At 48.1% G+C, this 26164-nt stretch overlaps 1 protein-coding gene across 14 annotated transcripts in view; it reads left to right on the plus strand.

Annotated features, from left to right (window-relative positions):
- Positions 1-7403: 7403 nt before the first annotated feature.
- Positions 7404-26164, plus strand: part of MTSS1 (MTSS I-BAR domain containing 1) — a 145435-nt gene continuing 126674 nt past the window's right edge. For 3 of the 14 annotated variants that reach the window (XM_039853962.1, XM_039853949.1, XM_039853954.1), the window contains exon 1: positions 7405-8039. In XM_039853962.1, the coding sequence (XP_039709896.1) occupies positions 7968-8039 (72 nt within the window). In that variant the 5' untranslated portion in view covers positions 7405-7967. Of the gene's footprint in view, positions 8040-26164 lie in introns of all 14 variants that reach the window. The other 11 variants (XM_039853959.1, XM_039853963.1, XM_039853950.1 and 8 more) reach the window with 7 other exon arrangements.

Genomic DNA, 26164 nt, shown 5'->3' on the forward strand with positions numbered 1-26164 from the left:
AAAGTCTATATATTATATGATTCCATTTCTATGAAATGTCCAGTGTAGGCAAATCTATAGAGACAAAAAGGTAGATTAATGGTTGCTTCAGTCTAGGGACGGGGAGCCTAGGGGGGAAATGGGGGTAACTGCTAATGGTTAGGGCATGGCTTAGAGGGCTAATGAAAATGTTCTAAAATGTTATTAGTTGTGATGACATTTACTCAACGCTGTGAATATACTAAAAATCACTGAATTGTATACTTTAAAAGGACACATTTTATGGTATGTGAATTATATCTCAACAAAGCTGTTTTTAAAAAATAAGCAATTTGCAACTGAGCAAAGATGTTCATCCTGAATATCTTCGATTGCTCTCCCTACCCCCAATCCATTCTCCATCCTTCTCTGCTTTGCTTTGTTCCCCAGGAAGCTGATCCTATGGACTATGGCCACAGGCTCTCTTGTGCAAGCGATCAAATAATTTATCGTCCAAACTGGAACACTTCTGAGAAAGAACGATGGAGGTAAACAAACTTTCTTGGGCAAACCATGAGTTCTGCTTCTGTTGGGGTCTGGTTCCTGCAGTGCAGCTTGCTCTTCTGAGGGCTATACCTCCCGCCAGGCAGCTCTTTCCATGCAGCTGCCTCTTGGGTTCCAGGCACCACCCCTTGTCCTTGTCCTTCAGGCCCAGGTGTAATGATAACTTCTAACCGTGGCCCCCGGAACTGCACTGTCCTTCTGGTTTCCCTGAACTCTGCCCATGTCCTTGTAAATAGCCTCTTTCTTAAACTTCCTCCGTTTTCGGTTGCTGTGGGCCATCTGTTTCCTGCTAGTACCCTACCGACACAAAACTCCAGATAAACAGCCTGGAAGAGAAATTTGAGAAAGAAGTGTGGTCAGCACAGTGACACTGCTATAGATTTCTTCCGAAGAGCCACTGCAGTGACCCTTCCTCAGTTTCTGTAGATGTCTATTTGTCCTGATAATAAGTCCTGATAATTAGTGATTTTACTGCACTCCCGCCCCAGCAACAAGGATGTTCCAGTAAATACCATTTTTTAATTATTGTAAGGTGTTTTTTTTTTGCCACTTTTCAGAAAATGAGTGTCTGGTACAAATTACAATTTTTCAGTGTGGTAATTCTGTATGAGAACATATATTCATTGGATTTATCTTGTTCAGAATGTGCTGTGCTACCTCAGTCTGAGGATGTATGTATTTCATCGACTCTGGGAAATTCTCCGCCAACATCTCTTGGAATTTCTGCTCCCCACTCCCCATTCTCTAATAATATGCTTTGTTCTCACCACGGCCTCTTGTCTCCTAACCTCTTCTTTCTAGTTTCTACTTCTTTATTTCTACTTCTTTATCTTCTGATCTTTCCGATCAAAAATTTTCTTTCCACCTCTATGTCTATTCAGCTTCTTCGCGTGTCCATGTACAGTTCAATTATATATAGTGATTTCGATGACTACCTTTTTCATCGCTAGGCAGTTTACTTGATTCTTTTTTCACAGTGCTTTTCTTCCTTTCCGAGTGTCTTGAGTTTTTGTATCCTTCTTTTTTATTGTAATCATTTAAAATATATTTATCCCTAGCAAACTGTTGGATCGTCTTTAGTTCTTGTGGATTAAATCCTGATGTTGGTGTCTGCTGATTCTTAAGCATGATGAGTAGACTGTTCTTGTGTAATTTATAATTTTGGATTGTGAGCTCATTTCAGGGGCCTTTATCCATGAGAATCTTATGAGGACTTGATCGAGGGCAGGTTCCCTCAGTGCCATTTCTCATTTGCTTCTGCTGGCTTACTCAGGATTATTTTAGGCCAGTGACAAGTTTTCACATTAATTCTCATCCTGGGTATTTGGAATCCATTTAAATTAAGGCAAATTCAAACTCCAAATGCAGCTGTGGTAGAGGCCTCTGGTTACAAATTTTCAGTGGATGTTTTAGACCCACCCAGAGCCCAAATCTAGACAGTCACACTGCTGCCTCACCTGCCTCTCCTGGTGGGCTCATTGCTTCCTTGTTCACCTGTCCTGATTCTGTAGGGGGCTCTCAGTTGTACTTGCCTCATTTTATGGGTCCTGGACCTTTTTTTCTAGTCCCCCTTCGGGGGTAAACACCCTGGGTCCTGGATTACTAAAACCAACCACTCCTTCCAGGGCCATCGAGGCATCAGTGTTCATGCATTCTCTTCTGGTTGTCAGCTCCCTCTTTGCTTCTGCGCACCTCCCCCCCAGGATTTCCCTTCTTGCCTGTTAGCTCTGCCATGTGTTTAAAAGGACTCTGATTACATTTTGCCCAGCACATATACATGACTGTAGAAGGAAGGGGATTCACATGATAAAATCTGTCTCTTTATGAAAACCAAAAGTCCCCTTTTCATCGTATTTACATCATGAAATGTTGGGTTTTGTGTGATGGGTAATATTTTCCATTTTTAGGTGAACTCAAATGCCTCAGATTGATTAGAAATAACTAGATATTTTTCAATTGCTTTGCGTGGTATGTTAAAGGTAAGATTTTCTAAAAGAAGATGTGTTTCATGCTCTTTTATTGCTACTCTAACCAGAACTCACGTCTTCTTTCCAAAATGTTCTTCTTCTCATCATGCTCGTATGGCACAGAAAGGGCTGAGTTCCAGAAGAGGGAGAGAGCTGGTCCTGGACAGTCTTGTTCTGTAATTTGCAGCAGGGATGTCTGAACCCCTGAGAGCCCCATTCTCAATATCAAGGTAATTCAAAAGCTAAATTACTAGTCAGCAGACAGCTTGGGAGAATATAAACAAGGAAAAGGAACTCTGGTGCTCCTGGGAGGACAAAAGCAGCTTGGCACAGAGCAGGTGCTCAAGAAACATGTCAGGAATTGAACTGAACCATCCCTACCCCACTAGGGAGCAGACACACTTTCCTGGAGACTTAGAGCCATCCGATTAATTAGATAGGGTCTCTCTTCCTTGACGAGCCCCAGAGCAAGAGATTCTCCCTTCCTTCCTTCCTTCCTTCCTTCCTTCCTTTTCTTCCTTCCTTCCTTCCTTCCTTCCTTCCTTCCTTCCTTCTTCCTTCCTTCCTTCCTTTCTTTCTTTCTTTCTTTCTTTCTTTCTTTCTTTCTTTCTTCAACTCTCATTATCAGAATCTGCTTGCTGAGGAATTTTTAAAAACTGAGAAATTTAAAAATATTTTGGTTTGGGCAAACTTTACATCGAGATCCAAAGTTTCAGCCCCTTGGGAAGGATTAGAACACGTGACAATTAAGGGCCCACATTCCCACTTGGCCTTGGACTGGGGAGCAGCTGATCCATGGAGGGAGAACTTGCTCTCACTATGGTCAATCTGTCCCCTATGAGCTTACATGTGACCTGCTTCACACAGGTACATTGCCTGCCTCCCACAGGAGTAAGCCTGACTCTGCTGTTCCCGCATTACCGTGGCCTGGCTGCTGATCAGTTTGTGAGGATGTACCTTCTTTCATTACTTTCCTGCCACATTCTGCACATTGAGGTTAAACTTGGGTGTATCCTAGGCCACCGTCCGCAAACACATGCAAAACATCTCTTACAGTGAGTCACTGAGACATATTCTTTATTGATCTTATAGTTTCATTTTCGAAAGGGGCTTTTCTGTTTCTAAATTTGTGACACTTTATATACTGACAACTCCCCAGTTTTTCTAAGAGAGTTAGTGGCTCTGGGCTCATAAAGAATTTTGCCAATAGGTCATGAGGGTGAGCTTAAACCAATTTTATTTCATACATGAGGCATGGTAAGGATCAACACATGTTAATAGCTGACTTTATAGAGTACTTACTGGGTGTCAAGTACTGGACTAAGTAATCCCATTTGGTCCTCACACAGCCTTTGGAGTTGGCACCTCTATTTTCCATTTGACGGATGAAGAAACTGAGGCACAGAAAGCTAGAGGGCAAAGGAACCAGAGTCCAGACCTTGGCACCTTGAGTCTGAGCCTATCTTCTTAACCACCTCTTAACAGCTGCCTCTACTGCAAAGACCTCTCACAAGGGTCAGGAGTTTCACAAACAGTGCCTGAAGTCCAAAGCAACCTGAGGACCTCAAACAGCAACCTGGCCACACATTGGAGCCTGAAAGCATCCCCAAGCATGAGGCAAATACCATAATGGGTTAATATCCGGGGACTTTTGCACTATTCTTGCAGTGTTTCTGTACATCTGAAATTACATCGAAAGAAAAAAAGAGTGTATTAGAATATTAGTTGACCTGGAGGCATCTCTACAGGAATTGTCGATAGCAGAAAGTGTTAACAGGAAATGTTAATAGCAAGATCCAGAAAAGTGTGTGTGTACGTGTGTGTGATGGGATCCCATTTTTGTAAAAGAAACAACACACACACACACACACACACACACACACACACACACACACACCCCTCCACATCCTTATATGAGGGTGGAATAAAATATGTATGATACATTAAAAAAATGCTGGAGCCCAGTCCCCAGAGTTCTAGTTTAATTGTTTAGAGGTAGTACCTGGTCCCAGGTATCTTCTTTTAAAGGTCTTTAGATCAGGGGTCTTGCTACACATTGGAATCACTTAGAAAGCTTTAAAAAGTCTTGATGCCCAGACCGACTCAATCAGGCTCCCTGGGAGTGGAACTCAGGCACGGGTATTTAAAAATTCCCCTAGAGAATGCCAATTGGTGTCAAGTTTGAGGCCGGGGCAAGGCCCTCCATGCAGCCAAGGTCTAGAATCACTTCTAGAAGGAAAGGGAACCCAGGTGTGTAACACTGCTAGGCGATGGGCATTTGGCATCTATTTCAATCCTTGGAACATTCCACGAGTTAGGAACCCCTGTCGAAATAGAGGCTGGCTCCAGAGATCAAATAGCCCGCCAGAAGTCACAGAGCTAGGAGAGGGTGAGGGACATCCTGACCCACCTCGAAATGCAAAGGAGGGTGATGAGAGCTGCTTTGAGAATGTGTCATTGCCTCCCAATCTCTCCTTCCCAGGATCACAGGAGTTGAAATTCCTCTGATAAAGATCCGTTCCTTTGGGTTCCTCCTTTCAGGAACTATTAAAAACAAAACAAAACATAAAAGCAAAAAATCCGAGAGGAATTATGTGTTAATTGGAACTTGATGTCTTTCCAGTGAGTGCTGGGAGTTCTACAGCAAGGAGAAAGAAGAATGTGCAAATCTGGGAAAGGATGTGATGTAAAAAAGGTATAAATCTGATCTCGACATTTTCCTGCTCAAAATCCCTCTATTCACCAGCCTCACCCCAGGCTTTATAAAAAATGCCAAATGTTGTCCCACCTCTGTACCTTTCTTGACTCAAGTGACTTTCCCAGGTTTCCTCCCAAGTGGGTTTTGGATGCTTCACTTTCTCATGAAAGAACAAGGGTCTGGGTCATAGTCCCCAGGCCAGTAGAAGTCCAAGGGAAGAGGAGACAAGAGAGGTGGGCTTTGCAAACACTGCTAAGGTTGGGTGTTCAGGGCATTTAAATTCAGGCACGTGGCAGAAAAGCTGAACAGTGTCCTTTGGGCTAAAGCCAGAGTCCCTTATGCCAAGAGGACTGGAGGTTAGGTAGACGAAGGGAGATCTCAGGCGTGGGAGTCAGAAAACCAAGGTTAAAGACCTGCCCGCCACCTTCTAACAGTAAAATGAGGGCTAGTATGACAACCTCCTTCTCAAGGTTGTGGTGAGGATTAGAGATAATACATATAAAACACACCTATACTCAACACAGCAGGCCCTGGGCAGTGTCAGTGGGATAGTATGCCAACGTTATAGGCTTGTGATGTGTACTCTAAGACCAGGGCTGGAATGAGCCTTGACCTGGTCTCTACCTTTTTTAAGTTTAACTTCATTGTGGTAAGAACACAACATGAGATCTACCCTCTTAACACATTTTAAAGTGTAAACAACACAGTATGGTTAATTATAAGTACATGTTGTGCAGATCTCTAGAACTCGTCTTACATAATTGAAACTTCATGCCCACTGATCAGCAAGCCCGCGACTCCAGCCCCCGGCACCCCGCATTCTACTGTCTGATTCTATGAGTTCGACTATTTTAGATACTTTGCGTAAGTGGAATCATGCAGTATTTGTCCAGTGACTGGCTTATTTCACTTAGCAAAATGTCCTCAAGTTTCACCCATGCTGTTGCATTTTGCAGGATTTCCTTCCTTTTTAAGGCTAATAATATCCCATTGTATGTATATACTGCATTTTCTTTATCTATTCATCTGTCATGAACATTTAGGTTGTTCCCACATCTTGGCTATTGTGAATAATGCTACAATAAATCTCTTTCTCTTCGTTTATTGAGTGCTTATTGATTATATGCCAGTAACTGCTTTAAGTGTTTTACATATATTAATGCAGGTAAAACTCAGAACAGCCCTATGAAATTCATGCTGTCTTTATTCCCATTTACAGATGAGGAAACTGAGGCCCAGTTAGTATGGCCCAAGGCCATAAGTCCAATTAGGTTGAAAACAAGTTTGAACCCAGGCAGTCTAGCTCTAAAAACAGTGATCTTGAGCACTGTAATATTAGTATTAGTATTTAACTCATAATAATAATGATTGAGAGCAAACTATGAGTTAGGCACTGTTATTGGCAAGGTGAAGATGAGACCTATGCATCCAAATGATCTTGGGTTACTCAAGAGATCCATTCATTCCAGAGGTGACACTTCTCCTTATGATTTTGGGGAGAAGGGGTTGTTCTTAAGAGTTGGGGAGAGTGGCCCAGGGGAAAATGATCTTCTTTGATTTATGCAGTTTTTCAGGCCGTCAGTGGGCCTGAAAAACAACCGTCTATGCCACGAGCAGTCAGCAATAATGCTCTAATGCTTTATTTTACAATGGCAAGTCAATCTACTTTCCCAGCACCTTGTAACTTTATTGAACTCGGCATCCCGCTGCAGGGCAAGCCCCGAACTCTCCTGAAATGATATATTCTGCTTTCTGCAGTCGTTACTTGGCGTTGCAGTCTTGGTGTCACACACAGAGCCGGCCTCTTCTGAGAAGGCCGCAGTAGCAGCGGCTGCAGTTTTCCCGCCCTACTGAGCGCTCACTACAAGCTGGACGCTGCGCTAAGCCGGCCACCCGGAGTCTCCAGGAAGCAGCGGGTGCATCCTCAGTTCTGGGCGCCTGCAGCCATTGCAGGGTGGACGCTCGCCTAGTCGCGTGCTGACACGTCCTCTCCGCGCTGCGACCAGCGGCCAGGGGAGGAGAAGGTGCCCTATGCGTGCTCGGAGGAGGAGGCTCCCGCGGGGCTGGGATCGTAGCTGCGCCGCCCGCCGGCTCTGCTGTGCGGCCCGCGCCCCACGCGCCTCTCGGGCACGCGCTCTCGGCCCCGCCCGCGCGCGGCGGACGCACCGCCGCGAGCGCGCACCCTCCCCGCGCCCCGGCGGCGGACGCACGGCCACGAGCGCGCGTGCGCCTCTTCGAACGTCCCTGGGAGCCGAGCCAGAGCGAGCGCCGGGGCTGGGCGCGCAGGAGTGAAAAGGAGGCGGCGGCCGCGGCTGTGAGCAACAGATCCGGGCGCCGCGAGCAGACCCGCTCTGCTGCAGGGCGATTGTTTTTTAAATTTCCAAAAAATTTTATTAATTTAGAAAAAATCGCATTTTTAAATGGCGCTGGCCCCGGGTCAGCGGGTGGTTTTCTCTGCTTCAGGATGGGCTTTGCCGTTTCCGTCGTGGGCACCACTGGTGGCCTGATTGTCAGTCTTCTCTGGGCATTTTTAAGGCCAGGAGCCGAGCGCTGCATGTAGGCGAATCACCCTACAGAGCGGTTTGGCTTTTAAAATTGTGATTTTTATTTTGGGCAGAGAGCAGTCGATCTCGGGCACTTCGTCCTCTTTGCAGGAGAGGCTGCGAGTCAGAGGTGGGTCGCTCGGCGGGTGAAATTCCTCCCGGAGTGAGCGAGCCCTGATCCCGCGCACAGTCCCGGCGGCCCTGAGTGTGTGCCCTGTCCCTGCCGGCGCCGGGAAAATGGAGGCTGTGATTGAGAAGGAATGCAGCGCGCTCGGAGGCCTCTTCCAGACCATCATCAGCGACATGAAGGTAGGTCGCCGGGGGCGCGGCTGCGGCGCGGGCCGCGGCGCACAGACCTGGCTGCGGAGCTTCGCCTCCGCCCGGGGCCAGGAGCCCGGCCCTTGTCTGCGCGGTGGCCGCCAGCCACCTGAGGGAGCGCTCCGGCCCGGTTTCACCTGCTCACCCGGGGCGCCGCTCTGGGCTCTGCTGGGTCACCGCGCGGGCGGCTTCTCTAGGGGGTTCTGATGCCTCCTGTCCTCTCCCCGATCGTTGTCCCACGGGGCGGCCCCATGTCCTTTCCCCAGGGGCTCAGGGCCCTGCCTCCAAGTTTTCCATTGTCTGTTGCTGGACGGAGTGTCTGCGACCCGCGGAGGCTGGATGCCTGGGCGGACACCTGATTCCCCCGGGTACGGGGAGGGGAAGCCTGCCGCGGCGGTGGGGAGGGAGTCGGGGCTCTGCCCGGCTGCGGGAAGGAGCTCCCAGCCTGAGGGACTGGGAGAGAAACCTTCCTCACCCTCCTTGGCTTTCAGGTCCACCTTGGAGGGGGAAGCGGGGATCTGAGCAAATTAGGAATTAATTAGGCTGTTCCACAGCTGGTGAGGCCGTGCATGCCTTCCCTCGGCCCTCCCTGGGGGCGCCGAGCAGAAGTTCCCAGAGCAGCTTTGGGGGGGCCCCTTCTTCCCCTGACTGCGGCTCCCAGCAAGAGGACAAGATTGGGGCTCCCCAAACAACCGTATCCCATCCACCCACCCAACACACACAGACTCCACGTTTTCTCTTGGGAGGATTGTGAAAATTGTGCGTGCGCGCGTGCGCGCACACTCCTGTGTTGGGGGCGGGGAACAACACCCTGGCTTTTTACTGCGAAGGGTGGGACTGGGGATAACCTGATCCTTGGAGGTGGATTTTCTGGTGCATAGAGATAGACCCAGGGCCGTGTGTTACTCATCCAAAGGAAATATAACCAGCCACGCGAGCTGGCTGGAGGTGGGAATTGGAGGCGGTGGGGGGATTTTTTTTTTTTTTTTTAATATGTATTTAGGGAGCTTCTCTTTGGCTCCAGCCCAGCCCCAGTTTGCCTCAACAGATCCGGGGAGGTGGTGTTTAATTAAAAGCTCGGCTTCCAAAACGAGTGGGCAGGTTTGGAAGCTGTGCAGCGAGTGGGTGTGAACAGCCCCTCTTCAGCCGCGGCCTGGGCGCCAGGAGGAGCTTTTGTCTGATGAAGTATGAGGTTTGGAGAGGGTTCGGCCTCCGAGATGGACTTTGGGAAGGAATGCTCAGCTGTCACGGCCAGCTTTCCCCTTTTAGAACCAACTGCCACCTCGCCCAGGGTGAACTTTTCCAAGGTGCCTCCGTCCTGGGTCCTGGTCTTGTCCATTTTGAAATCCTTTTACAGAGCCTGTGCCTTTTGTCAGAAATTGACATTCATGTGGCATTATCTTCAGAGAGACCCTGCTTGCTCAGGAATGCCTCTAAGCCAGCCGCTTGGAATTAGATGGATTAGTCCCTGTTCAAAGACAGCCCCTTGCATTCCTTTGCCCCCAATCCACATTGAACTCTTCTAAGACAAAGATTGGTGTCCCCTCCTTGGACTCTGGAGGGTATTTCTGCTTAACTTCAATTTTACCGGCTTTATAATCAAACAAGATTTGATTTGAGGCACACATGCATTCTCATCGCTAGGGGAAGAATTTGAGATGGTCTGGTAAAGCTGCTGGTGTTTTTTGGAGGAGAGAAATGGATATTTCCAGTCCCTCTGTGCTGACAAGGACCCGGTGACCTGATAGGTCTGCCCACTGCAGTCCCAGAGTGTTCACATCTGGAGTTTCTCCTCTCTCTTTGTCCCTTAATCCAGAACCCAGGCTCAGTTTTTCCCGTTTACTTGCTTGAGCCCAAAGCCCTTCAGAAGGTTACCCATCCCTGGGTGGGCCCCCCTGCTTTCCACCTGCAGCACTCTGGCCCTGGGGGTTTGTGGGTGCTAAGCTGGTGTGCTTCTCCCTCCACAAGATTCCAGTTAAAAATAAAGACCTATTTAATGCCCCTTCAGGGCTGGATCTATAGTTTGTGGTTCTTGAGTTCTTTCTCTTTGAAGGTAGTAGAATTTGTTCAACATCCTGTGGGAAGGCATTTATTTTAAAGGTTTTCGTTTGATTTGTTTTGGCAGTTAAAGGTTTGAAGGCAAGGTAGAACGGAAGACTCTATATGCCGTGGGGTCTGCGGAATTTCAGACTTTTGGGGAGTTGAGAGATAAGGAAGAAAGAAAAGGGGTGTCTGCTTTTCAAGATGATTTATGCATGACATAGTTTCTGAATATTTTCATGGAGTTTTCTTCTTACAAGACTTCTTCATGGATTAGATGACAGTGACATTTTAAGAGGGACTTTTAAAATTTGAGCATATAGGATAAGCAGTGTATAGTATGCGTGTGCATGAAGTTGCCAGCAATAAAAGTCAGTTTTTAATATCTGAAATCAGCTGACTTTCTAATGACCCGCTTAGCCTCTTTTTCTCTTCTTTGAACTCCCTCGATGGGTTTGTAATGCCTTTGGCCCCCTTTCTGTTTGCTTTGAAGGACAAGTGTAAATGTTGGAAGTCCTTTTGGAATGCCACCTTGGGAAAAAATTGAGGTTATTTTTCTCAGCAGCGATGTTGGATTGGGGTGAGGAAAGGGTAAGGAAAACGGCTTTTTTAGTGGCATTTGATTCTCCAAAATGAACAGTAGCACAGGAAGGGAGTCAGTTTCCTCTTTGGAGAAAAACAACAACAGCAACAAAAAATGGAGTAATTTCAAGGCCTAGCACCATCCACCTTCCAAAACCAAAGCACCTCAAGGCATCACAGGGCTAGAGAGGATTCTGTCTGTCATCTCCTAATGATCCTCATCCAGTTAAGTCCTCGGCCGTCAGGGGGTGCGTTTTTACCCTTTTCAGGAAGGAAGGGTGCGGAAGAAACCGTCACTTTTCTCCCATGGGGATCCAGCTGTTAAATAACTTATCGATTCCTTGATGAGAGGAAATCTTGTTTTTCCCCTTTCTTCCACCCTCCTCTGGTGGTGGTCACTAATGAATGGTGGTGTGCAAAATCGCTTACTGGCCGCCTTCCCGCCCACCCACATAAATCAAGTCGTCTGCTGTGAGCTGGTCCCAGAGGAAAGAGAAGATGAGACATTCATGTGGCTGGAGCAAGGACCCATCGACTGTCTATCTGGGGGAACAGTAGCTTGCAAGTGACTGTGTGTGGAAAGCCAGTTGACTGACTTCTGATATTTAGAAAATGTTGATTATATTAAGGGGGTCCTGGAATTGTTTTGGAGTTTCTATCCAAGTCTTGGCAAAACTAACTTTTGCAAAGAGCAGATTACCTTTTTTTTATTGTAATATAATTGACATAGAACATTATATTAGTTTCAGGTGTATAACAGTGATTTGATATTTGTATTTTTTTATTCTTATTATTTTTAGTAATTGAGCCAGCATAGAATTCTGTGATGTTTGAGGGACTTTTAAGACTAAGAGACTCTGGCCGATCTTGGGGACAGCTCACCCTGTGGATGTCTTTCTTCTTTTAATAATTAACTTAGTTAAAAAAAAAAAAAGTCAGATGCTAAAATCAAATGTTTTCCTCAGCCTTGTTGCTCAAGGATCAGCATGTTAGGAGCTGAATAGAGCTTGATGGAGGGAGAACTTTGTACTGGGTCGGAGAGTGTGTCTGGGATTATATAATGTGACTGGGAGTGAAGAAACGCCAGCCACACCTTGAATTCCCCACCCCACGTCTCACTTAAGACGGGGTGTCCAGTTACCAGCACCTGTGCGGAGCAGAATAGGGGCCTTGTTCGGTTCCTCCCCACTGCCCCCGCCTCTGCCACCAGCAGCCTCTCTCCTAAGTTCTGCCTAAAATTAGAACTGCTAAAGGGACTTCTTGAATTTCATGGAAATCTTTTGTGGTTCGAAGGCACGTCATGATATTTTCCCTCACTTATCATAAGATCAAGAATGTGGGTAGCGGGTCTAGCCCTGGTAATGATTTCAGGCTTTTTTTTTTTTTTTTCTTTTTTCTTCTCCCTACTGCTTTGGCTGTGGGGTTCCTGTCGGAAGAGAGCTTTACTTCCTCAGTGTTTATTGGGGGCCTGCTATGTGGAAGGCCTCCAGGAGCCAGAGATCCATAGGGTTAGGGGAAGGTCGCTTGTCCTGCGGCTGTAAGTGGCTGACATTGAGTACAATATGGCAGCTGTGAAGGAAGGGCTTGGAGTCCAGCCTGGGGAAGGGCTCATCACTCCCTGCAGGGCTTCCTCTGAATCTTCCCCAAAAATGGGGAAAACCCAGCCAAGGCCTCTGCCAGCGGCCAGGTACTCTGAGGGAGGCGGGCTACCCTGTAAATGGTGACACACAAAGGCAGGACAAGCAAAGCCCTTGTAAAGTGCAGATGGGCCCCACGCCGGCTTTTCTCTTAGCAAATGGCCGTGTTTGCCCCGGGTTTTATGGCTTCCTCGGTTTGGGCCTGTGGGAGAAGAAGTTGAAGTAAAGGGGTCATAAAATCGGCAGCAGGGAGCTGCTCAGAATGGGTGCCGGTTCAGAGATTTGGGGCCTGTTCTACGTAGATCAATCTTTTTGGCTTTTTAGGTGCAAATCTTGTCCAGGTTTGGAAAGAGATTTTTTTTTTTTCGTGGGGAGGCGGGTCTTGGCTTGAGTGTTTCTGTGAGAAAATCTCCTGTGCATCACATTTAACCAAATAGTCAAAACTCATTGCTTGATGCTGTGAACCTTTGTGTTCTGAAATTCCAGTTAGTCATCCCCCCAACGCAGAGAGACATCCGCCGTAGACCATGGTTTGCGTGGAAGGGAAGCCGAGTTTGAATTTTGCCTGGTTCAGCTGTCCCTCAGTTCTTAATGCGAGTAACGTATACCTATAACTCTGTAGTATTTATTAGACATCAGCACCGTTGTAAGCACCAAGCTCGATTTCAACAAGATACAGAATTCTCAGTTAAATTTGAATTTCAGATGAACAGCGAACAGTTTTTTCGTATCTGTCATGTGCATGCTATGTCTTCTCAGATGCTGACCTCTTAGGCTTTGACCTCTTCTTATGCTTCCTAGGGTAGGGAAAGGGAAAAAGCTAAAATGATATCTGTCAACTTGGCTAGCTCCTTCGAGGTTGTTAAAACGCTTGGAGGGTGAAAAGGTTGAAACTATTGATCCATTAGATGCTTTATCTGTAATTTTCATCTAGGCTTTTTCCATCTTCCCAGGGATGGGTGAGAGCTGGCAAGATTTCCTTCTGTAGCGAGACCATTTAGATGTTCAAATTGGGTATGGAAAAATGAGATCATTTCAAGTTCACCATGACTTCTCGGAACTGCCTTCAGGATACTTTCCCCTAAAACTCACACCTCTGCAAAAAACAAAGAAATACCTCTTCCTGAACCAAACACAAGCTAGAGGACAGATTCGGCTGCCTAGGATATCAGGCTGGCGGTATTTTTGGGGCTCCTTAAAGGGAACTGACTGATGCCTTAAGCAGTTTAACTCAGATTTGCAGATTGCACTGCCGATATGGCCTTATTAAGTAGCAAAGCAGAGAGACAAATGGAGTAAATTAATTGGCTGAGCACTGAGGAAGTCCGTTGTATTTGATTGCTGAAGTTCTCCCTTGAATTAGCTGAAGACTGCGGAAGATTTCATCTGAGTATCTGCCGCCCCCAACCCCAACAATCCCAAAAGCAAAACCAAACCCACCCAGTGTAGATTCCAGAGCAGCCCACATGTTATCGACGTTCCCCACCTCTTAGCCCAGGGAAGGCCTTGGCTGTGTTGCCTCTGCTGCTTTGCAATTAAGATGCTTTGGTGTGCCACGTACAAAGTAGGTGCTCAGTATCCATTGCTTGTGGTGAATGGGGACAGAAAGGAACCGGGTGAGAACCTACTGTGTGCCAGGCATTGTGCTAAATGCTTGGCGTGCGTGGTTTCATGTCATCCTCACATCAATCGTACTTTACAGATGAGAAAACTAGGGCTTGGACAGAGTCAATAACTTGTCCAAGGCCATGGTCATGCAGGCTGGTATTTGGATCTTGGCTTATTTAACCCTAAAGCTGTAGCTCTTTAGAAAGTGCCGAAAGTAGGTATGCGTGTGTGTGATGTGTGTGTGTGTTTATTTCTGGACGACAGCATTTCACTTGTCTTGAGTCTTACAGGAGGCTCGAGGAAGGAATGGGGGTTTTATCTCTGTGCCTGTAGCCCAGAGCCAGCCTGGAGGTGTGAGCTTGAGCTGAGAAGCTGTAAGGACCGTTGTGGGTAGGCAGCTTCCATCGGGCTTGCACTTCTGTGGAAACCGTTTAATTTGTGATATATTGACAGATTGTGGCTTCCTTCCTTTTCCCACTTACCAGTCTTTTCTAACAGATAACCTGGCATCTCCTCTCTTCTTCTTTCTCTGGGTGTGCAGAGGGGAAAGTTTTTGGGCCAGGTTCTGGCGGTCACCCTTGGCTCCTGTCCTTGTCCCCAAAGCGCCTCCATGACGGGCCAGAGGGCCACATTTATATGCCGGTCTCTGAGGCTGGGCGACCATATAAGCTTGACAGCCCCTCCTAATTATATGAATTGAATAAGTTCACCCAAAGTTCAAATGACTCCTCAAAGAGAACTCCTTACCTTGAACTCATTTCGTGTCCAGCCCTGGAACTCCCTTGTAAAAGGGTTTTCTGTGTTTAATTATGTCCCTGTAGCCCCAGTTTGGGTTGAGTCGGTAGAACCATTACAAGTCTGTGTTTGGAGAAGTAAATAAACTCCTTCCTGTGTTGATTCTTGGCACACACGGCCTTGGTCATACTTTCTAAGTGGGTTTTCTTTTCCTGTCTAGTTTAAGTGGGTGAAAAAAAATCAATTGAGTGCCTTTTGAGCTGTGTGTCTTTTTATTTGCTTTCTTTCCCTCAAAGAATTTGGCCAGCAGTAGAAGTATTAGCTTGCTCAGCATCAGCAGCTTCCTGGAGGCGGATGGTGGGTTTTGCTTGGGACTCCCTTCCCTGTCACCTCCCCCAGGACTGGGGTTTCCAGTGGCCGGGAGAAGTGCGCCTGGCCAGAGGAGCAGGTTCCGGGCAGGTGTGCCCCTTACAGGGATAGGCGTGTTGGGTTCCCAGGAGCCATGACACTGATGCTTGGACCCTGTTCCCCAGAGGTTCTGAGCTGTATCTTGGGCATTGGGATTTTTAAAAGCATCCCTAGGTAATACGTGTAGCCAGATTTGACTGTACACAATTTCAGGCCCCTGAAATTGTTTTCTCAACCTTACCTAAAGGTTGGTTTAAAGGGTTTTCTCAGCCTTAACCTAAATCTGAGTAAAAGCATCTTTAGATGGTTTTACCATAATGTGAATATGCATAATGCTACTGAACCATACACTTAAAAATGGTCAAGGTGGTAAATTTTATGTCATGTGTGTGTGTTATGTGCCCCTGAGTTGGCTCCGACTCCTGGCGACTTTATGACTGAGTGATGTCCACAGGGTCCTGTTCTCACCGCCTTGCTCAGCTCCTGTGGACACATGCCTTTGGCTTCTTTTATAGCCAGCCCGTCTCATACTTAGTCTTCCTCTTTTCCCGCTGCCTTCTATTTTCTCAGCATTATTGTCTTTTCCAAAGAGCCCGGCCGTCTCGCGACAGGCCTGAAGCAGGACAGCTTCGATTTTGTCATGTTTGCCCCCAGCGATGTTTCAGGCTTCATTTGTGCCATAGCCTGCTTGCTCCCGTTTCTGGCGGTCCAGGGTATATGTATTTTACCACGATTAAAAATAAAAAAGAAAATTTATAGTGAAATGACGTTAAAGTAAATAAATTGAAATATAAAAATAACAACAGAAAAAGCATCTTTAGAATATGTGGCTAGTTTTAATGGATCTATGATAGTTCTAATATGATATTATTCAGTGACGGGAAATTACCAACTATGGTGGCCACTAGCCATATGTGACTGTCGAGTGCTTGAAGTTGGCCAGTATGACCAAGGGACTGATTTTTAAAATTGATTCGCTTTTACTCGGTTTAGATTTACATGGCCGTGTGTAGCTAGAGGCTGCCATTTTGGACAGTGCAGACTGATGACGTACCGTCCAAGTGAAAATGTGCTTCTTTTTCACTTCTGGCCACCTCACCACCCCTGAGCCCTGCTCCCGTGGAAATTCTAGAGCTCCTGCTCCCCTTAGAGTCGAAGAAGTCTGGTTTTAAATCCTGTGGGCAAGTTACTTGCCTTGTTGAGCCTCATTCGCCTCTTCTGTGAAATGGGTCTAATAAAGTGTCCCCTTACAGGGCTGTGAGGATTCTGAAATGCTTGTGAAGGGTTTCTGGCCTGCAGGCAGTCAGATATTAGCTGCCGATATTATTCTGTCTTGTAGATTTGGGCATGAAGACCGCCAAAGTCTTTAACTCAGTGTAGTAATTATCTCTGCCACTTCTTAGGGCAAATAGTACCCTCCTGCCTCACCCAGATGTATTTAGAACTTGCAGTGAAATTGCAAGAAATGGAGAAGTTGAGTTTGTTTTTTTTTATTGCTAAGTCACTGTTGAGTTCATTATAACCTCATCTGGCTCCACCAGACCTCCCATTTGCATTTCTCTGTTTGCAAACCCACTGTCAGTGTGTAAGGCGAGGGGAGGACTGGGTGCCTGGCTGAGGTCCTCAGGGCATTTAATGCTTAAAAATGTCTTTTATAGATGTTTACACCAGGGTAAGGGGAGAGGGAGGAGTTGCTAGTAAGGACCAGCTTTTTCCGTCCACATTATTTGAATTTCCCTTCTTTTTCTGGTGTGACCACCTGAGTAAGTGGCCTCATTTGCCTGTAGCCTGCCCTGTAGCAACAGCTTCCTTTCGAGCTTCTGCCCCTTCTCTTGACTTGGCTGTATTGGGGTTCTTGCTACCTGCCTACCTGCTAAATGTGGCTCCCCTGCCTTAGCTTGGTATTCAGGGGCCCCCATGATTTGGCGCTAGCCGAGTGGCCTGCTCTGTGCCCAGTACTCCCCAACCTGGATCCCCAGCTTCTCTGATCACATCCTGTGTTCTGCATTCTCGCTGTTTGTCCCACGTAGAGGACCCTTGCTGCCATTGTTGCCTGATGAAATCTTTCTCATCCTTCAAGGTACTACCAGAAAGTTACCTAATTTGGTCCCTCTTTCCGCCAAGCCAGATACCCGTCAGCACTTGTCACATTCTGTGTCGACCCTACGTAGTGTTTTTATTGCATGCTGCCTTTAGTGGTTGCCCTTGGCCTTTGAAGCCCGGCTCTGCCACCTCCTAGCTCTGTGACTGGGCAAGTTCCTCAGCCCCCCGAGCCCTGATTTTCCTATCTGTAAAAATGGGGAGGGGGAGATAATAGCTTCCTTCTTAACATTATAGAAGGATAAATGAGAAAGTCTATGTAAAGGGCTAGCATGAAATAAATGGTAAATAAAATGCTCGGTGTATCGGTCTGAGCTACCTGATAATTTCCAGGGGGCTACCCTGCTGATGGTGGCATTCAGATGTCTCAGAAAGTCCAAAAAACCTCTGTCTTCACAGGAGTGAAATGCTTTTCCACTTTAAGCATATAACTAACTTGAGAGAAGCAGTATTCAGCACATATGATGGTGTGCCTGCTCTATGCCAGGCACCGCTGGGTGGGAGATGCACCTCTAAACAAGACAGACGGAGCCCTTCCTAAAGTTGTTTAGAAGAGGAGCAGACAAGGAATTAGAAATCAGTGTGGTTGGTGTCAAGGTGTCAGCGTAAGGGTTGTGGAGGTCCCGGGGAGGGCCTCTGAGTCGTATTTGGAGTGAGAGGACAGAGTCGGGGGCTTTTGGCACAGATGATACCCAGGCTGAGACCTGGTGTTTGTTTTACCTTTTTCACAAGCATTTATATGGTACAACCAACCACTATTCCAGTGCTTTACAAATACAAACCCTTAATCGTCACAAGACCCGGTAAGGTAGTTCCTGCTGTAATTCCCATTTCACAGCTGAGGAACCAGGTGCAGAGAGGTCAAGCCGTCTGCCCACATTGTACAAGGAGTGAGAGGTGCAGCTGGGATTTGAACCCGGGTGGTCTTGGTCCAGGGCCTCAGCCCTTCTCTACCACGCCGGGCTCCCTCTCACCACACGGCATTCTGGGATTCCTTTTTAGATTCCGCAATGGGTGTCTTTCATTGATCTCTTTGATGACTAGTCTGTTTATACCTTCAGGACTCAGGATGAACCAGATCAAGCATAAAGATCTAGGCTCTTCTCTAAGATGCTTCAAGAAGCTCCAGAGGCCTCCCTCTGTTTGAAGAGGAGTTTAATCAGCCAACGACATGAGGTCGTTGGGCAGTTGATTCACCCTGTGAGTGCCTCTGACTTGTCAGCAGAGGGAAGTATGTGGGGGGTAGGCGGGTGTGAGACCTAAGGATCTGACACAGTTGTCCAAGGTGACAACCACATGACATGTTTGTTTTGCTAGAGAAGCCCCCTCCATCAGGGTCACCCCAGTGACGGCTGTGCACCCACATGACTGAGTGCAAACAGGAAGGGGGATATTTGCCCTAGGAGGCTGGACCAGCTTTGAGATTAGTTCCTAAGGAGACAGACCTCAGTCTTGCTTGAGCCGCAGCCCATTACGGAAGTCTTTGAGTTTGCTTTAATGGTCGCTCACTCTTTGTTTTGAAGTGATTGTTTACCGAACCTTCAAAGCTAGCTCTCCAGCAGGATGTGATCTAGGCCTGAATAATTGGATGAGGCACCCCAATAGGAAGCAAGTAGCGGGGAGCGGAGCCAGGAGTAGCTCTCTGATGGCCAAGCCTTTGGCATCTGAGCTCCTGGAGGCGGGGGCGGAGCACTCGGTGGGGGGCGGGGGGGGGTCTGAGATGTCCTGCAATCTCAAGGTCCCCTGGAAGCTGGCCTCTTTGATGTCTTGCTGGCCCTAATTAGGGACACCCTAATTAAGCCACTAAGGAGGAAGCTTTTTCCTAAAAATAAATTAGCAGATGTTTTGAGAGCATTTCATGAGGGATTACTTCTCACAGATTATGCAAGTAATATAAAGTTAATGGAAGACAAACTGAGAAACCTCAGTTAGGTAAAAAAAAAAATAAGTCACCCTTAACCACTTGGTCACAAAGTGGGTTTTGTACACACATTTCAGACGAAGGTTCGTGTGGCCTCTGCTGTGCCAGAGATTTCTTTTTTTACGTAGCTTTTCACTGCACAGCCTTTCCATACATGTAATTATAAGCCGTGTCAGTTTTAATGGCTGCGTGGTGTTCTACTGTTTTGTATGTTGTAGTTAATTCATTCCTATTTGAGGACCTACTCTGTGCCAGGCTCTCCGTTAAGTGTTGTAGTAAATAAAATGGACACAAATCCTGCCCTCCTGGAATTTATATTCCGGTGTGCTGGGGTCAGACTCACTGAATTAGTCAGTTGTCTTGCAGATTAGAAGGATTATGTGCAGTGGGGAAGAATAAAGCAGGGACAGTGTTGTTTTTTTCGGGAGAGCCTCACAGAAGAGGTGACGTTTGAGCAATAGCTCATGAAGTATATGGCTATCAGAGGAAGAATGTCCCGGGCACGGGAAGAGCATGTGCGAAGGCCCGAGGTGAGCCAGGTCCTTGCTGGTTCGTGTTTAGGCCGTGCCCAGGTTTCCACAAATTATAAGCAGCACTGTGACGAACATATCCTTGTAGCTAGACATTAGTTTATATTACATTAGGGTTTTGCTCTCCTAAATGAACATTTCTTCCCGCTTTCAAATTGTAAACTCTCCTAAAGCAGGGGCAGTGTGATCAACTTGTCACATCTCCCTCCCAGGGAGCAGTGGCCTTCCACACTGGGCACAGCTGGTGTGCTCTGCTACCTTCCACTAAACAAGGCCTCCTCCGGGACGGGACCCTCAGATCCCACCCCAGGCTGCTGGAAATGACACTTGGGTGGGTGTCACCAAAAAGGGTGATAACCGTGAGTGCTATTTCTGGAGTCATTGCCATCTGTTGACTTCTGTAGTCACGTTTCCCGTGGCGAATTTATCCTGGGTCAGAGGTATGTACTTTTCAAGGCTTTCGGAAGCCATTGCCAGGTGCCTTTCTGAGAGCTCACACTCCCACGTGGGATTGCTCATCACCACGGTTGCTTCTGAGGGGACTTGAGGACTGAGAAGTTCCTGAGGCCACAGCTTCCAGGGCCTCAGAGGGATACGGCATCTTATCTGGTACCGGGGATTCTCAAATCTTGCTGTACGTGATTTTAGTGAGCAGAGCTTGAGTGTCCCCCCAGGGCCCAGCCCCAGAGATTTCCATCGTGTGGATCTGGGGTGGGGCTCAGGTATCTGCAGTTTTAACAGATGCTCCCCAGTCAGAGTCTGGTAGGTCGTGCTGGGATTGTACCATGAGTAGGTGGAAGTGGGGCTGGTTCTTGGGCCACCCTGAGCCACCAAGAACCTCCTCTGCAGTCATGTGATTAAGAGGGCTCTTTCAGCTGTGCCTGCCCACCCCCCAGATTGCCCCTCCCTGGGATGTGTTCCTGGTGAACAAAATGATTTCTGGGCCTGAATGTATCAGACCTTCTAGACTTCCTTTCTTTTGTTAATTTTCTCTCTTTTGCAGATAATGCTTCCTCCCTTCCTTCCTTCTTTCTTTCCTCTTTGCCAGGAAAATTCCCTTTTATCCTTTAAGACCTGGGAAAGGCATCCCCCACCCCAAGCTTGCACCAACCCCACCTTCCGGTACTTTATATTTGGAGCGTGGTGCCCTCCGAAGGCCTTGGGATTGGCGGCTTACACGTTGGTGATCCCTTATCTCTGTATGGCCTATACTTCACTTGGTGCCTGCGCATAGTAGGTGCTCATTAAATGTCTGAGTCAGCGTGGCTGGCATTGTTACATTGACTCATTAAAACAGGTTTGCTGGCATTTATTGGGTACTCAGCCTTCTAAGTACTTGTGTTATCTCCCTTACTTTCATTCCTATCCTTTGAGGTGGGTGGTACTGTGGGCATCACTTCCAGATGAAGACAGGGCAGCATCTGGTGACTGAGTAGCTTCGGTCAGCCAGTGGGTGATCTGAAGCTGGACAGTCTGACTCTGGAGCTGTGCTCTTAACCCCTCGACCCTACTGGTCCTTTCACACTCCAGAATAAGAAAGATATCCAGTGGGAAGACACTAAAACCAGGGCAGTGACTGTAGAAGTAACAAACACAGCCATCACCCTTTTTGGTGACGCCTACCTGGGTGTCATTCCCAGCAGAGCGGTAGGGTTTGGGGGTGTAGAGGAGGCCCTGTTTAGTGGGAGGTGTCAGAGACACGAACTGTGTCCAGTGCAGTGAAGCCACTGCTCCCTGAGGTGGATGTGACAAGTCGTTCACACTGCCCCTGCCTTGGGAGAGTTTACAGCTTCAGAGTGAATACAGGATGAGCACAGAGGTGCTCCCCGAGGACAACACAACCCCAGGCACACTCAGGATCCGCTCTGGGTGTCTCTGCTCAGGGCATTGGTGACATTGCCCTCAGGAGGAACGGGTCCCAGTCAGGCAGAGCGGTTTTGGAGTCGGAGGCAAGTCAAAGAGAACACGTCTCCTGGGAGGAGAAGCGGATGAGTGTAGGCGCGCAAACGGAAATAATGCTAAGGACACTTAACATTTTTATAGGGCTTGCAGGTCACCAGGTATTTTGCTTAGGCTCATTCTCTCACGCGGACGTTTATATGCAGGAATAAGCAAGTAGAGCAGAAGCTTTGGACTCTGTATAGTGGGACCGAGGTTCGAGGGGAGGTGCGTATTTTTTATTCTGGGGAGGCTGAACCGTACACAGATTTTTTTTTTACTAGAACTTGGGGAAGGCCAGGCAGCCCCTGCATTGGGTGCTTGACATGGAGTTCCCAAGTGTCCGGGTGTGGAGAAGCAGGAAGTTTCAGGTGAACCCACGAACAATCTCATTTTCAAAAGAACTGGGCTACCTCAGGGAGACGAGCGTGGGATAACTCAGGTGTGAGGGAACACCGTCCCTGACCTCAGGCAAGTTGCCTGACCTCGGTGGGCTGAGCTGGGGAGGACTGGAAGCGTTACCTGTGGGAAAAGTTACCTGCCTGCTGCCAGCCGCCCTCCCGGGGCTGTTGCGAAAGCCCTTTGTGCCCTCTGAAGTACTGTATGAAGTGAGATGATAATCATGAGGCAAACTGGGACTCTTGGAAGGCTCCAGACAACTGTCTGAAATGATGAAGAGATATCATGGTGGTAAAAACGGGGTGCGGGGAGGGAGATGAATTTGGGGATTGGAAAAGAGAGGACAGGGATTTTATTTTCAAAAAAAAAATGTAGAGCGTGACACACACCCCAATTTTGTGAAAGTTAAAAATATAGAACCAGAAACTAAGCTGCAGTCATAAAAAAACCCCAGGGATGCTCCGTGACTTTGTCATTTTAGGGCCAGTGCTGCCCTATAGACTTTTCTGCGATGATGATACTGTTTTACATCTCCACTGTCCAGTGTTGGAGCCACTAGCCACATGTAGCTCTTGAGTGCTTGGGTGAGGAACTGAATGTTTACTTTTATTTAATTGTAATTAATTTAAATTTATATAAGTCCACGTGGCGAATGGCTCTTCTATTGGAAGGTTCAGGGTAGACTAAGGGAATGTTTTTTGGTAGAAAACTTTAAAAATATATACTACTTCGAAGATATGGTTGATGTATTTGTTTGGTTCTTTTTTATTTCAAGTGGAGCCCCCCCCTATATATGTCAGAAAACAGGCATTCTGAGCCTGGAACCTCAGAATACAGGAGGAAGAAAAAGAAGCCTGATGTCCCTGACTTAATTAGGGTGTCAGAGTTACAAATGGAGCAGTTTGTGAGGGGAGGATGGATGGAGGAAGCACCTTTTGTGGCTAACCCTTCCTTTTTACAGGCATATTTATTGCTGGTGAGCTTGGGCGAGTGGGTGAGGGTGGGCGTGCAAGGAAGCAACCATTGATTATCTCCAAGGCTGTCATCCACTTGATGGACAGGGATAATTAGTGGATTAGGCAAGCTCCAATCAGAGAATAAAAGCCTAGGATGGTTTTTATGATGGATGGGCTTGCACAGTGCCTTTCATCTGAGGATCTTGGGAGTCCTTCATCTTGCAGGCTGGGGCGGGGAGGGGTGGTTTTGGGGACGAAGCTGTGACAGGCGTGCATGGGCCCTGTCCTTCGTCCCGCGCACCCACTTCCGGAAGCCGCAGATTGCTGTCTTGCACTTAAAGAAGCAAGGGGTCCAGAGGCACTCCTGCTTAGGTCATAGACTTCCTCTTGAAGGTTTGCTTTTCATTTCCCTAAAATCTCAGCTACATATACCCAGAAGAAGAAGGGAAGGGACGTTGTGGGCTGTGTTCCACGCGCTCACCCTGCTGAAGTTTTTCCACAGACCTGGGGAGGGAGCTGGTGGCAGAGGTGGTGGCAACTGCAGCCCATGGTGATGCTCCAGACAGGCTGTCCCATCTCCTGGTAGGAGCAGGTTGGTTCCAGTGTCCACAGAAAACCTGAGGATGTGATCAAATTACCCGTAATTATACCACTCAGGACAGCAGCTGTGAGCATTTCCAGTGCGTTCCTAGCAGACCTTTTGCTGCACAAAGGGCATTTCTTTGTTGTGTGTTTTTCACGTGATTGAGGATCCTGACCATTGCTAGGGTGATATTATGGCTCCCCCGAGGCATTTGCAGTTAGTTGTAATTGGGATTGTGTGTTTGGGGAGCCTTTGCACCCCCATTCTACTCTGTCTGGGCTCCTACAGGACCCCAATATAAAGCAGGACCCAGCCTGCCTGCCGAGTGACTGTCTGGAGCCCTGAGGCTGGGCCCCAAGGCCGGGCCCCGAGGCTGGGCGTTCATCCTGCTGCTCACGCTGGCCAGAGTCAAGGCAGCGCTTGGACCACAAACTCGGGCAGGTCTGGGGACCACAGCGTCACTCCGATTAAACATGCAACATCCAGGCCCCACCTCAGACCAAGGGAATCAACACCTGTGTTTTTGCAAGATCCCCAGATGGTGGATATTTAAGTTAAAGTTTGAGAAACGCTAATATAGGTACCTGGCACCTAGCCACTGCTTAGAAAATGGTGGTGATAACGATGGTGCTGGTGACAGTGATGCTTGTCAAGGTGAAAAGAGATGCCTGGCAGTTTACCTGTCCAGTTGTCTGCCCAAGACTTGAGTTCTCGTCAGCCATGATTACTGGTAGCCAGGCTCTGTCTGGAAACTGGGCAGGACAGAGGCCTTCGAGCTGGAACATGGCTCCCTGTAGCCAGCCCCTGCTGGTCTGTGTTTTAGTCTCAGCTAAACTGGATTCCTCCTCCCAAGCGTCTTCTCCAGCTCTGGCTGCTCTGAAATGGCCCTTCTCCAGCCGTGGCTCCAGGCCCTCCATGTCCCCTGTGCGGCAGCTCAGTGTCTGATTCCCTCAGCTGTCCACCGGGCAACACTCACAGCGGGCTGGGCTGGGAGAGGCAGTTGCATTATTCACGGGACACCGTTAACCAGCCGTGCCGTTGAGTTACACACAGTTTATTCTTCTGCTCCGTGTGTGGGATGCCATCTTGGGCTTCTGTTTAATACAGTGCAAAACAGAGCACAACAGAACCCCAAAGCTAGAGTGGCCACTGGCTGAGTCCTGTGCCATGCGTTAGGCCAGGGGCCTGCCCGGCCTCCTGGCTGTGGGGGAAGTGGCAGAAGCGGAGGCAGAAGAGGAGAAGCACCCAGGGGTGTGCTCAGAGCTCAACCTCGGAGGTGCGGGTGGGGCAGCCAACTCACACATTTTTGGGGTGGCCCCCAAACTCTTGAGGAGTTGAAGATTAGGTGTGCCTTCTTCCTCAGAAGTAAGACAAGGAAATCATTCTCCCCACTACCCAAGGGACCAGGTTGCTGTCAGGTGTGGGACCCGTTAGCCAGGTCCTTTCGTCACCTGACTGGTTTGGATTTATGTCATTTGCCACCTGAATGAAGGCTGCCTGGTCTTCCTCCACTGTCCCATTTGTGGCTGAGCTGTGGACCTTGCCCTTGAAAGCTGTTTGTGGTCACGTTGTCCACCTGCCCGTCCCCTGCTCCCCGGCATAAATGCACCTCCCCAGTGTCCCGTGGAGAGAGCCTGCTTGGGTCCTCTCTGCCTCCCTGTCTTCCTTCTGGCTAGATCATTGCTGGATCCCCGCTGCATCCCTGCCTCTCACTTGAGTCCCCCCTGCATCCCTGCCACCCCCTCTTACTAGAAATGCTTTGCCTCCCTCCATTCTGAGTCCTCGAGCTCACAGTGGGTTACGTGATGTGAGGGCAGCACATGCATCCAAGAATGCCCCGGATGAGGTGACGTTTGAGCCGTGTGGTGGTGGCTGAGTAGTTGTCAAGGTCGTTGGATCCCCTGGAGGTTGGAAGAGAGGACAGCCCTCAGGGGTGGCGTGTGTGGTGTGGGGAGCATGGTGACAGCCAAACAGCTTGATTAAGGGGATCCTTTACATGCTTGTATACAAGCCCACTTTCTCTTCCCTTTTCTGTGACAGGGGGCTTTTCCTTTCTCTTAGATCCCAGTGCGATCTGAGTTCTGTTTCCAGCAAACTGCTGAGGATTTGAAACCTTCCCACCCTCCTCTCCGAAGAAATTCAGGTGGTTCCAGGCAGGAGAATGTTTTCCCCTTTGCCTGTGACTTTGGACTTGGCAGACAAGTCTCACCTCCTTTGATCTGGGTCTGTCTGGAAAGGCGTGAAACCTCGATGTGTTCTCCGGTGAACCCCCCAGTGCGTGTGCGTGTGCGGGGGTCTGCGTGGAGACTTTTTTCACAGTTCTGGGGATGCCTTCTAGCGATCTCCTCAGATGTGAACCTGGTCAGAACCGGGCCTCAGGAGAGAACTTTCTGGGACTTCTTGGTGGACAGCGGTACAGGATAGAAAAGGAGGGACTGTGTTGGAATTTCTAAGGTGTCCTCAGCATCCAGTGTCTCGACTGGCCGATTTCTTGGGCAGTCTGAGTGTGCCGCCCTTTACGAAATCTCATTGTCTGGAAAAACCCAGGGCTTTTGTTTTTTTCCCTTTCCTTCTCTCTTCTAACTTCCCTTCACCCTTCTTTCTCACTTCCTCCAAGCTTTTGCATTTTCGTAGTAAAACCACCTTCAAGTGGGTAGAAACTTTTTTTCCTTTAAATAA

Source organism: Pteropus medius, unplaced genomic scaffold (assembly GCF_902729225.1).
Source record: "Pteropus medius unplaced genomic scaffold, Ma_sr-lr_union100, whole genome shotgun sequence".
Taxonomy (NCBI): domain Eukaryota; kingdom Metazoa; phylum Chordata; class Mammalia; order Chiroptera; family Pteropodidae; genus Pteropus; species Pteropus medius.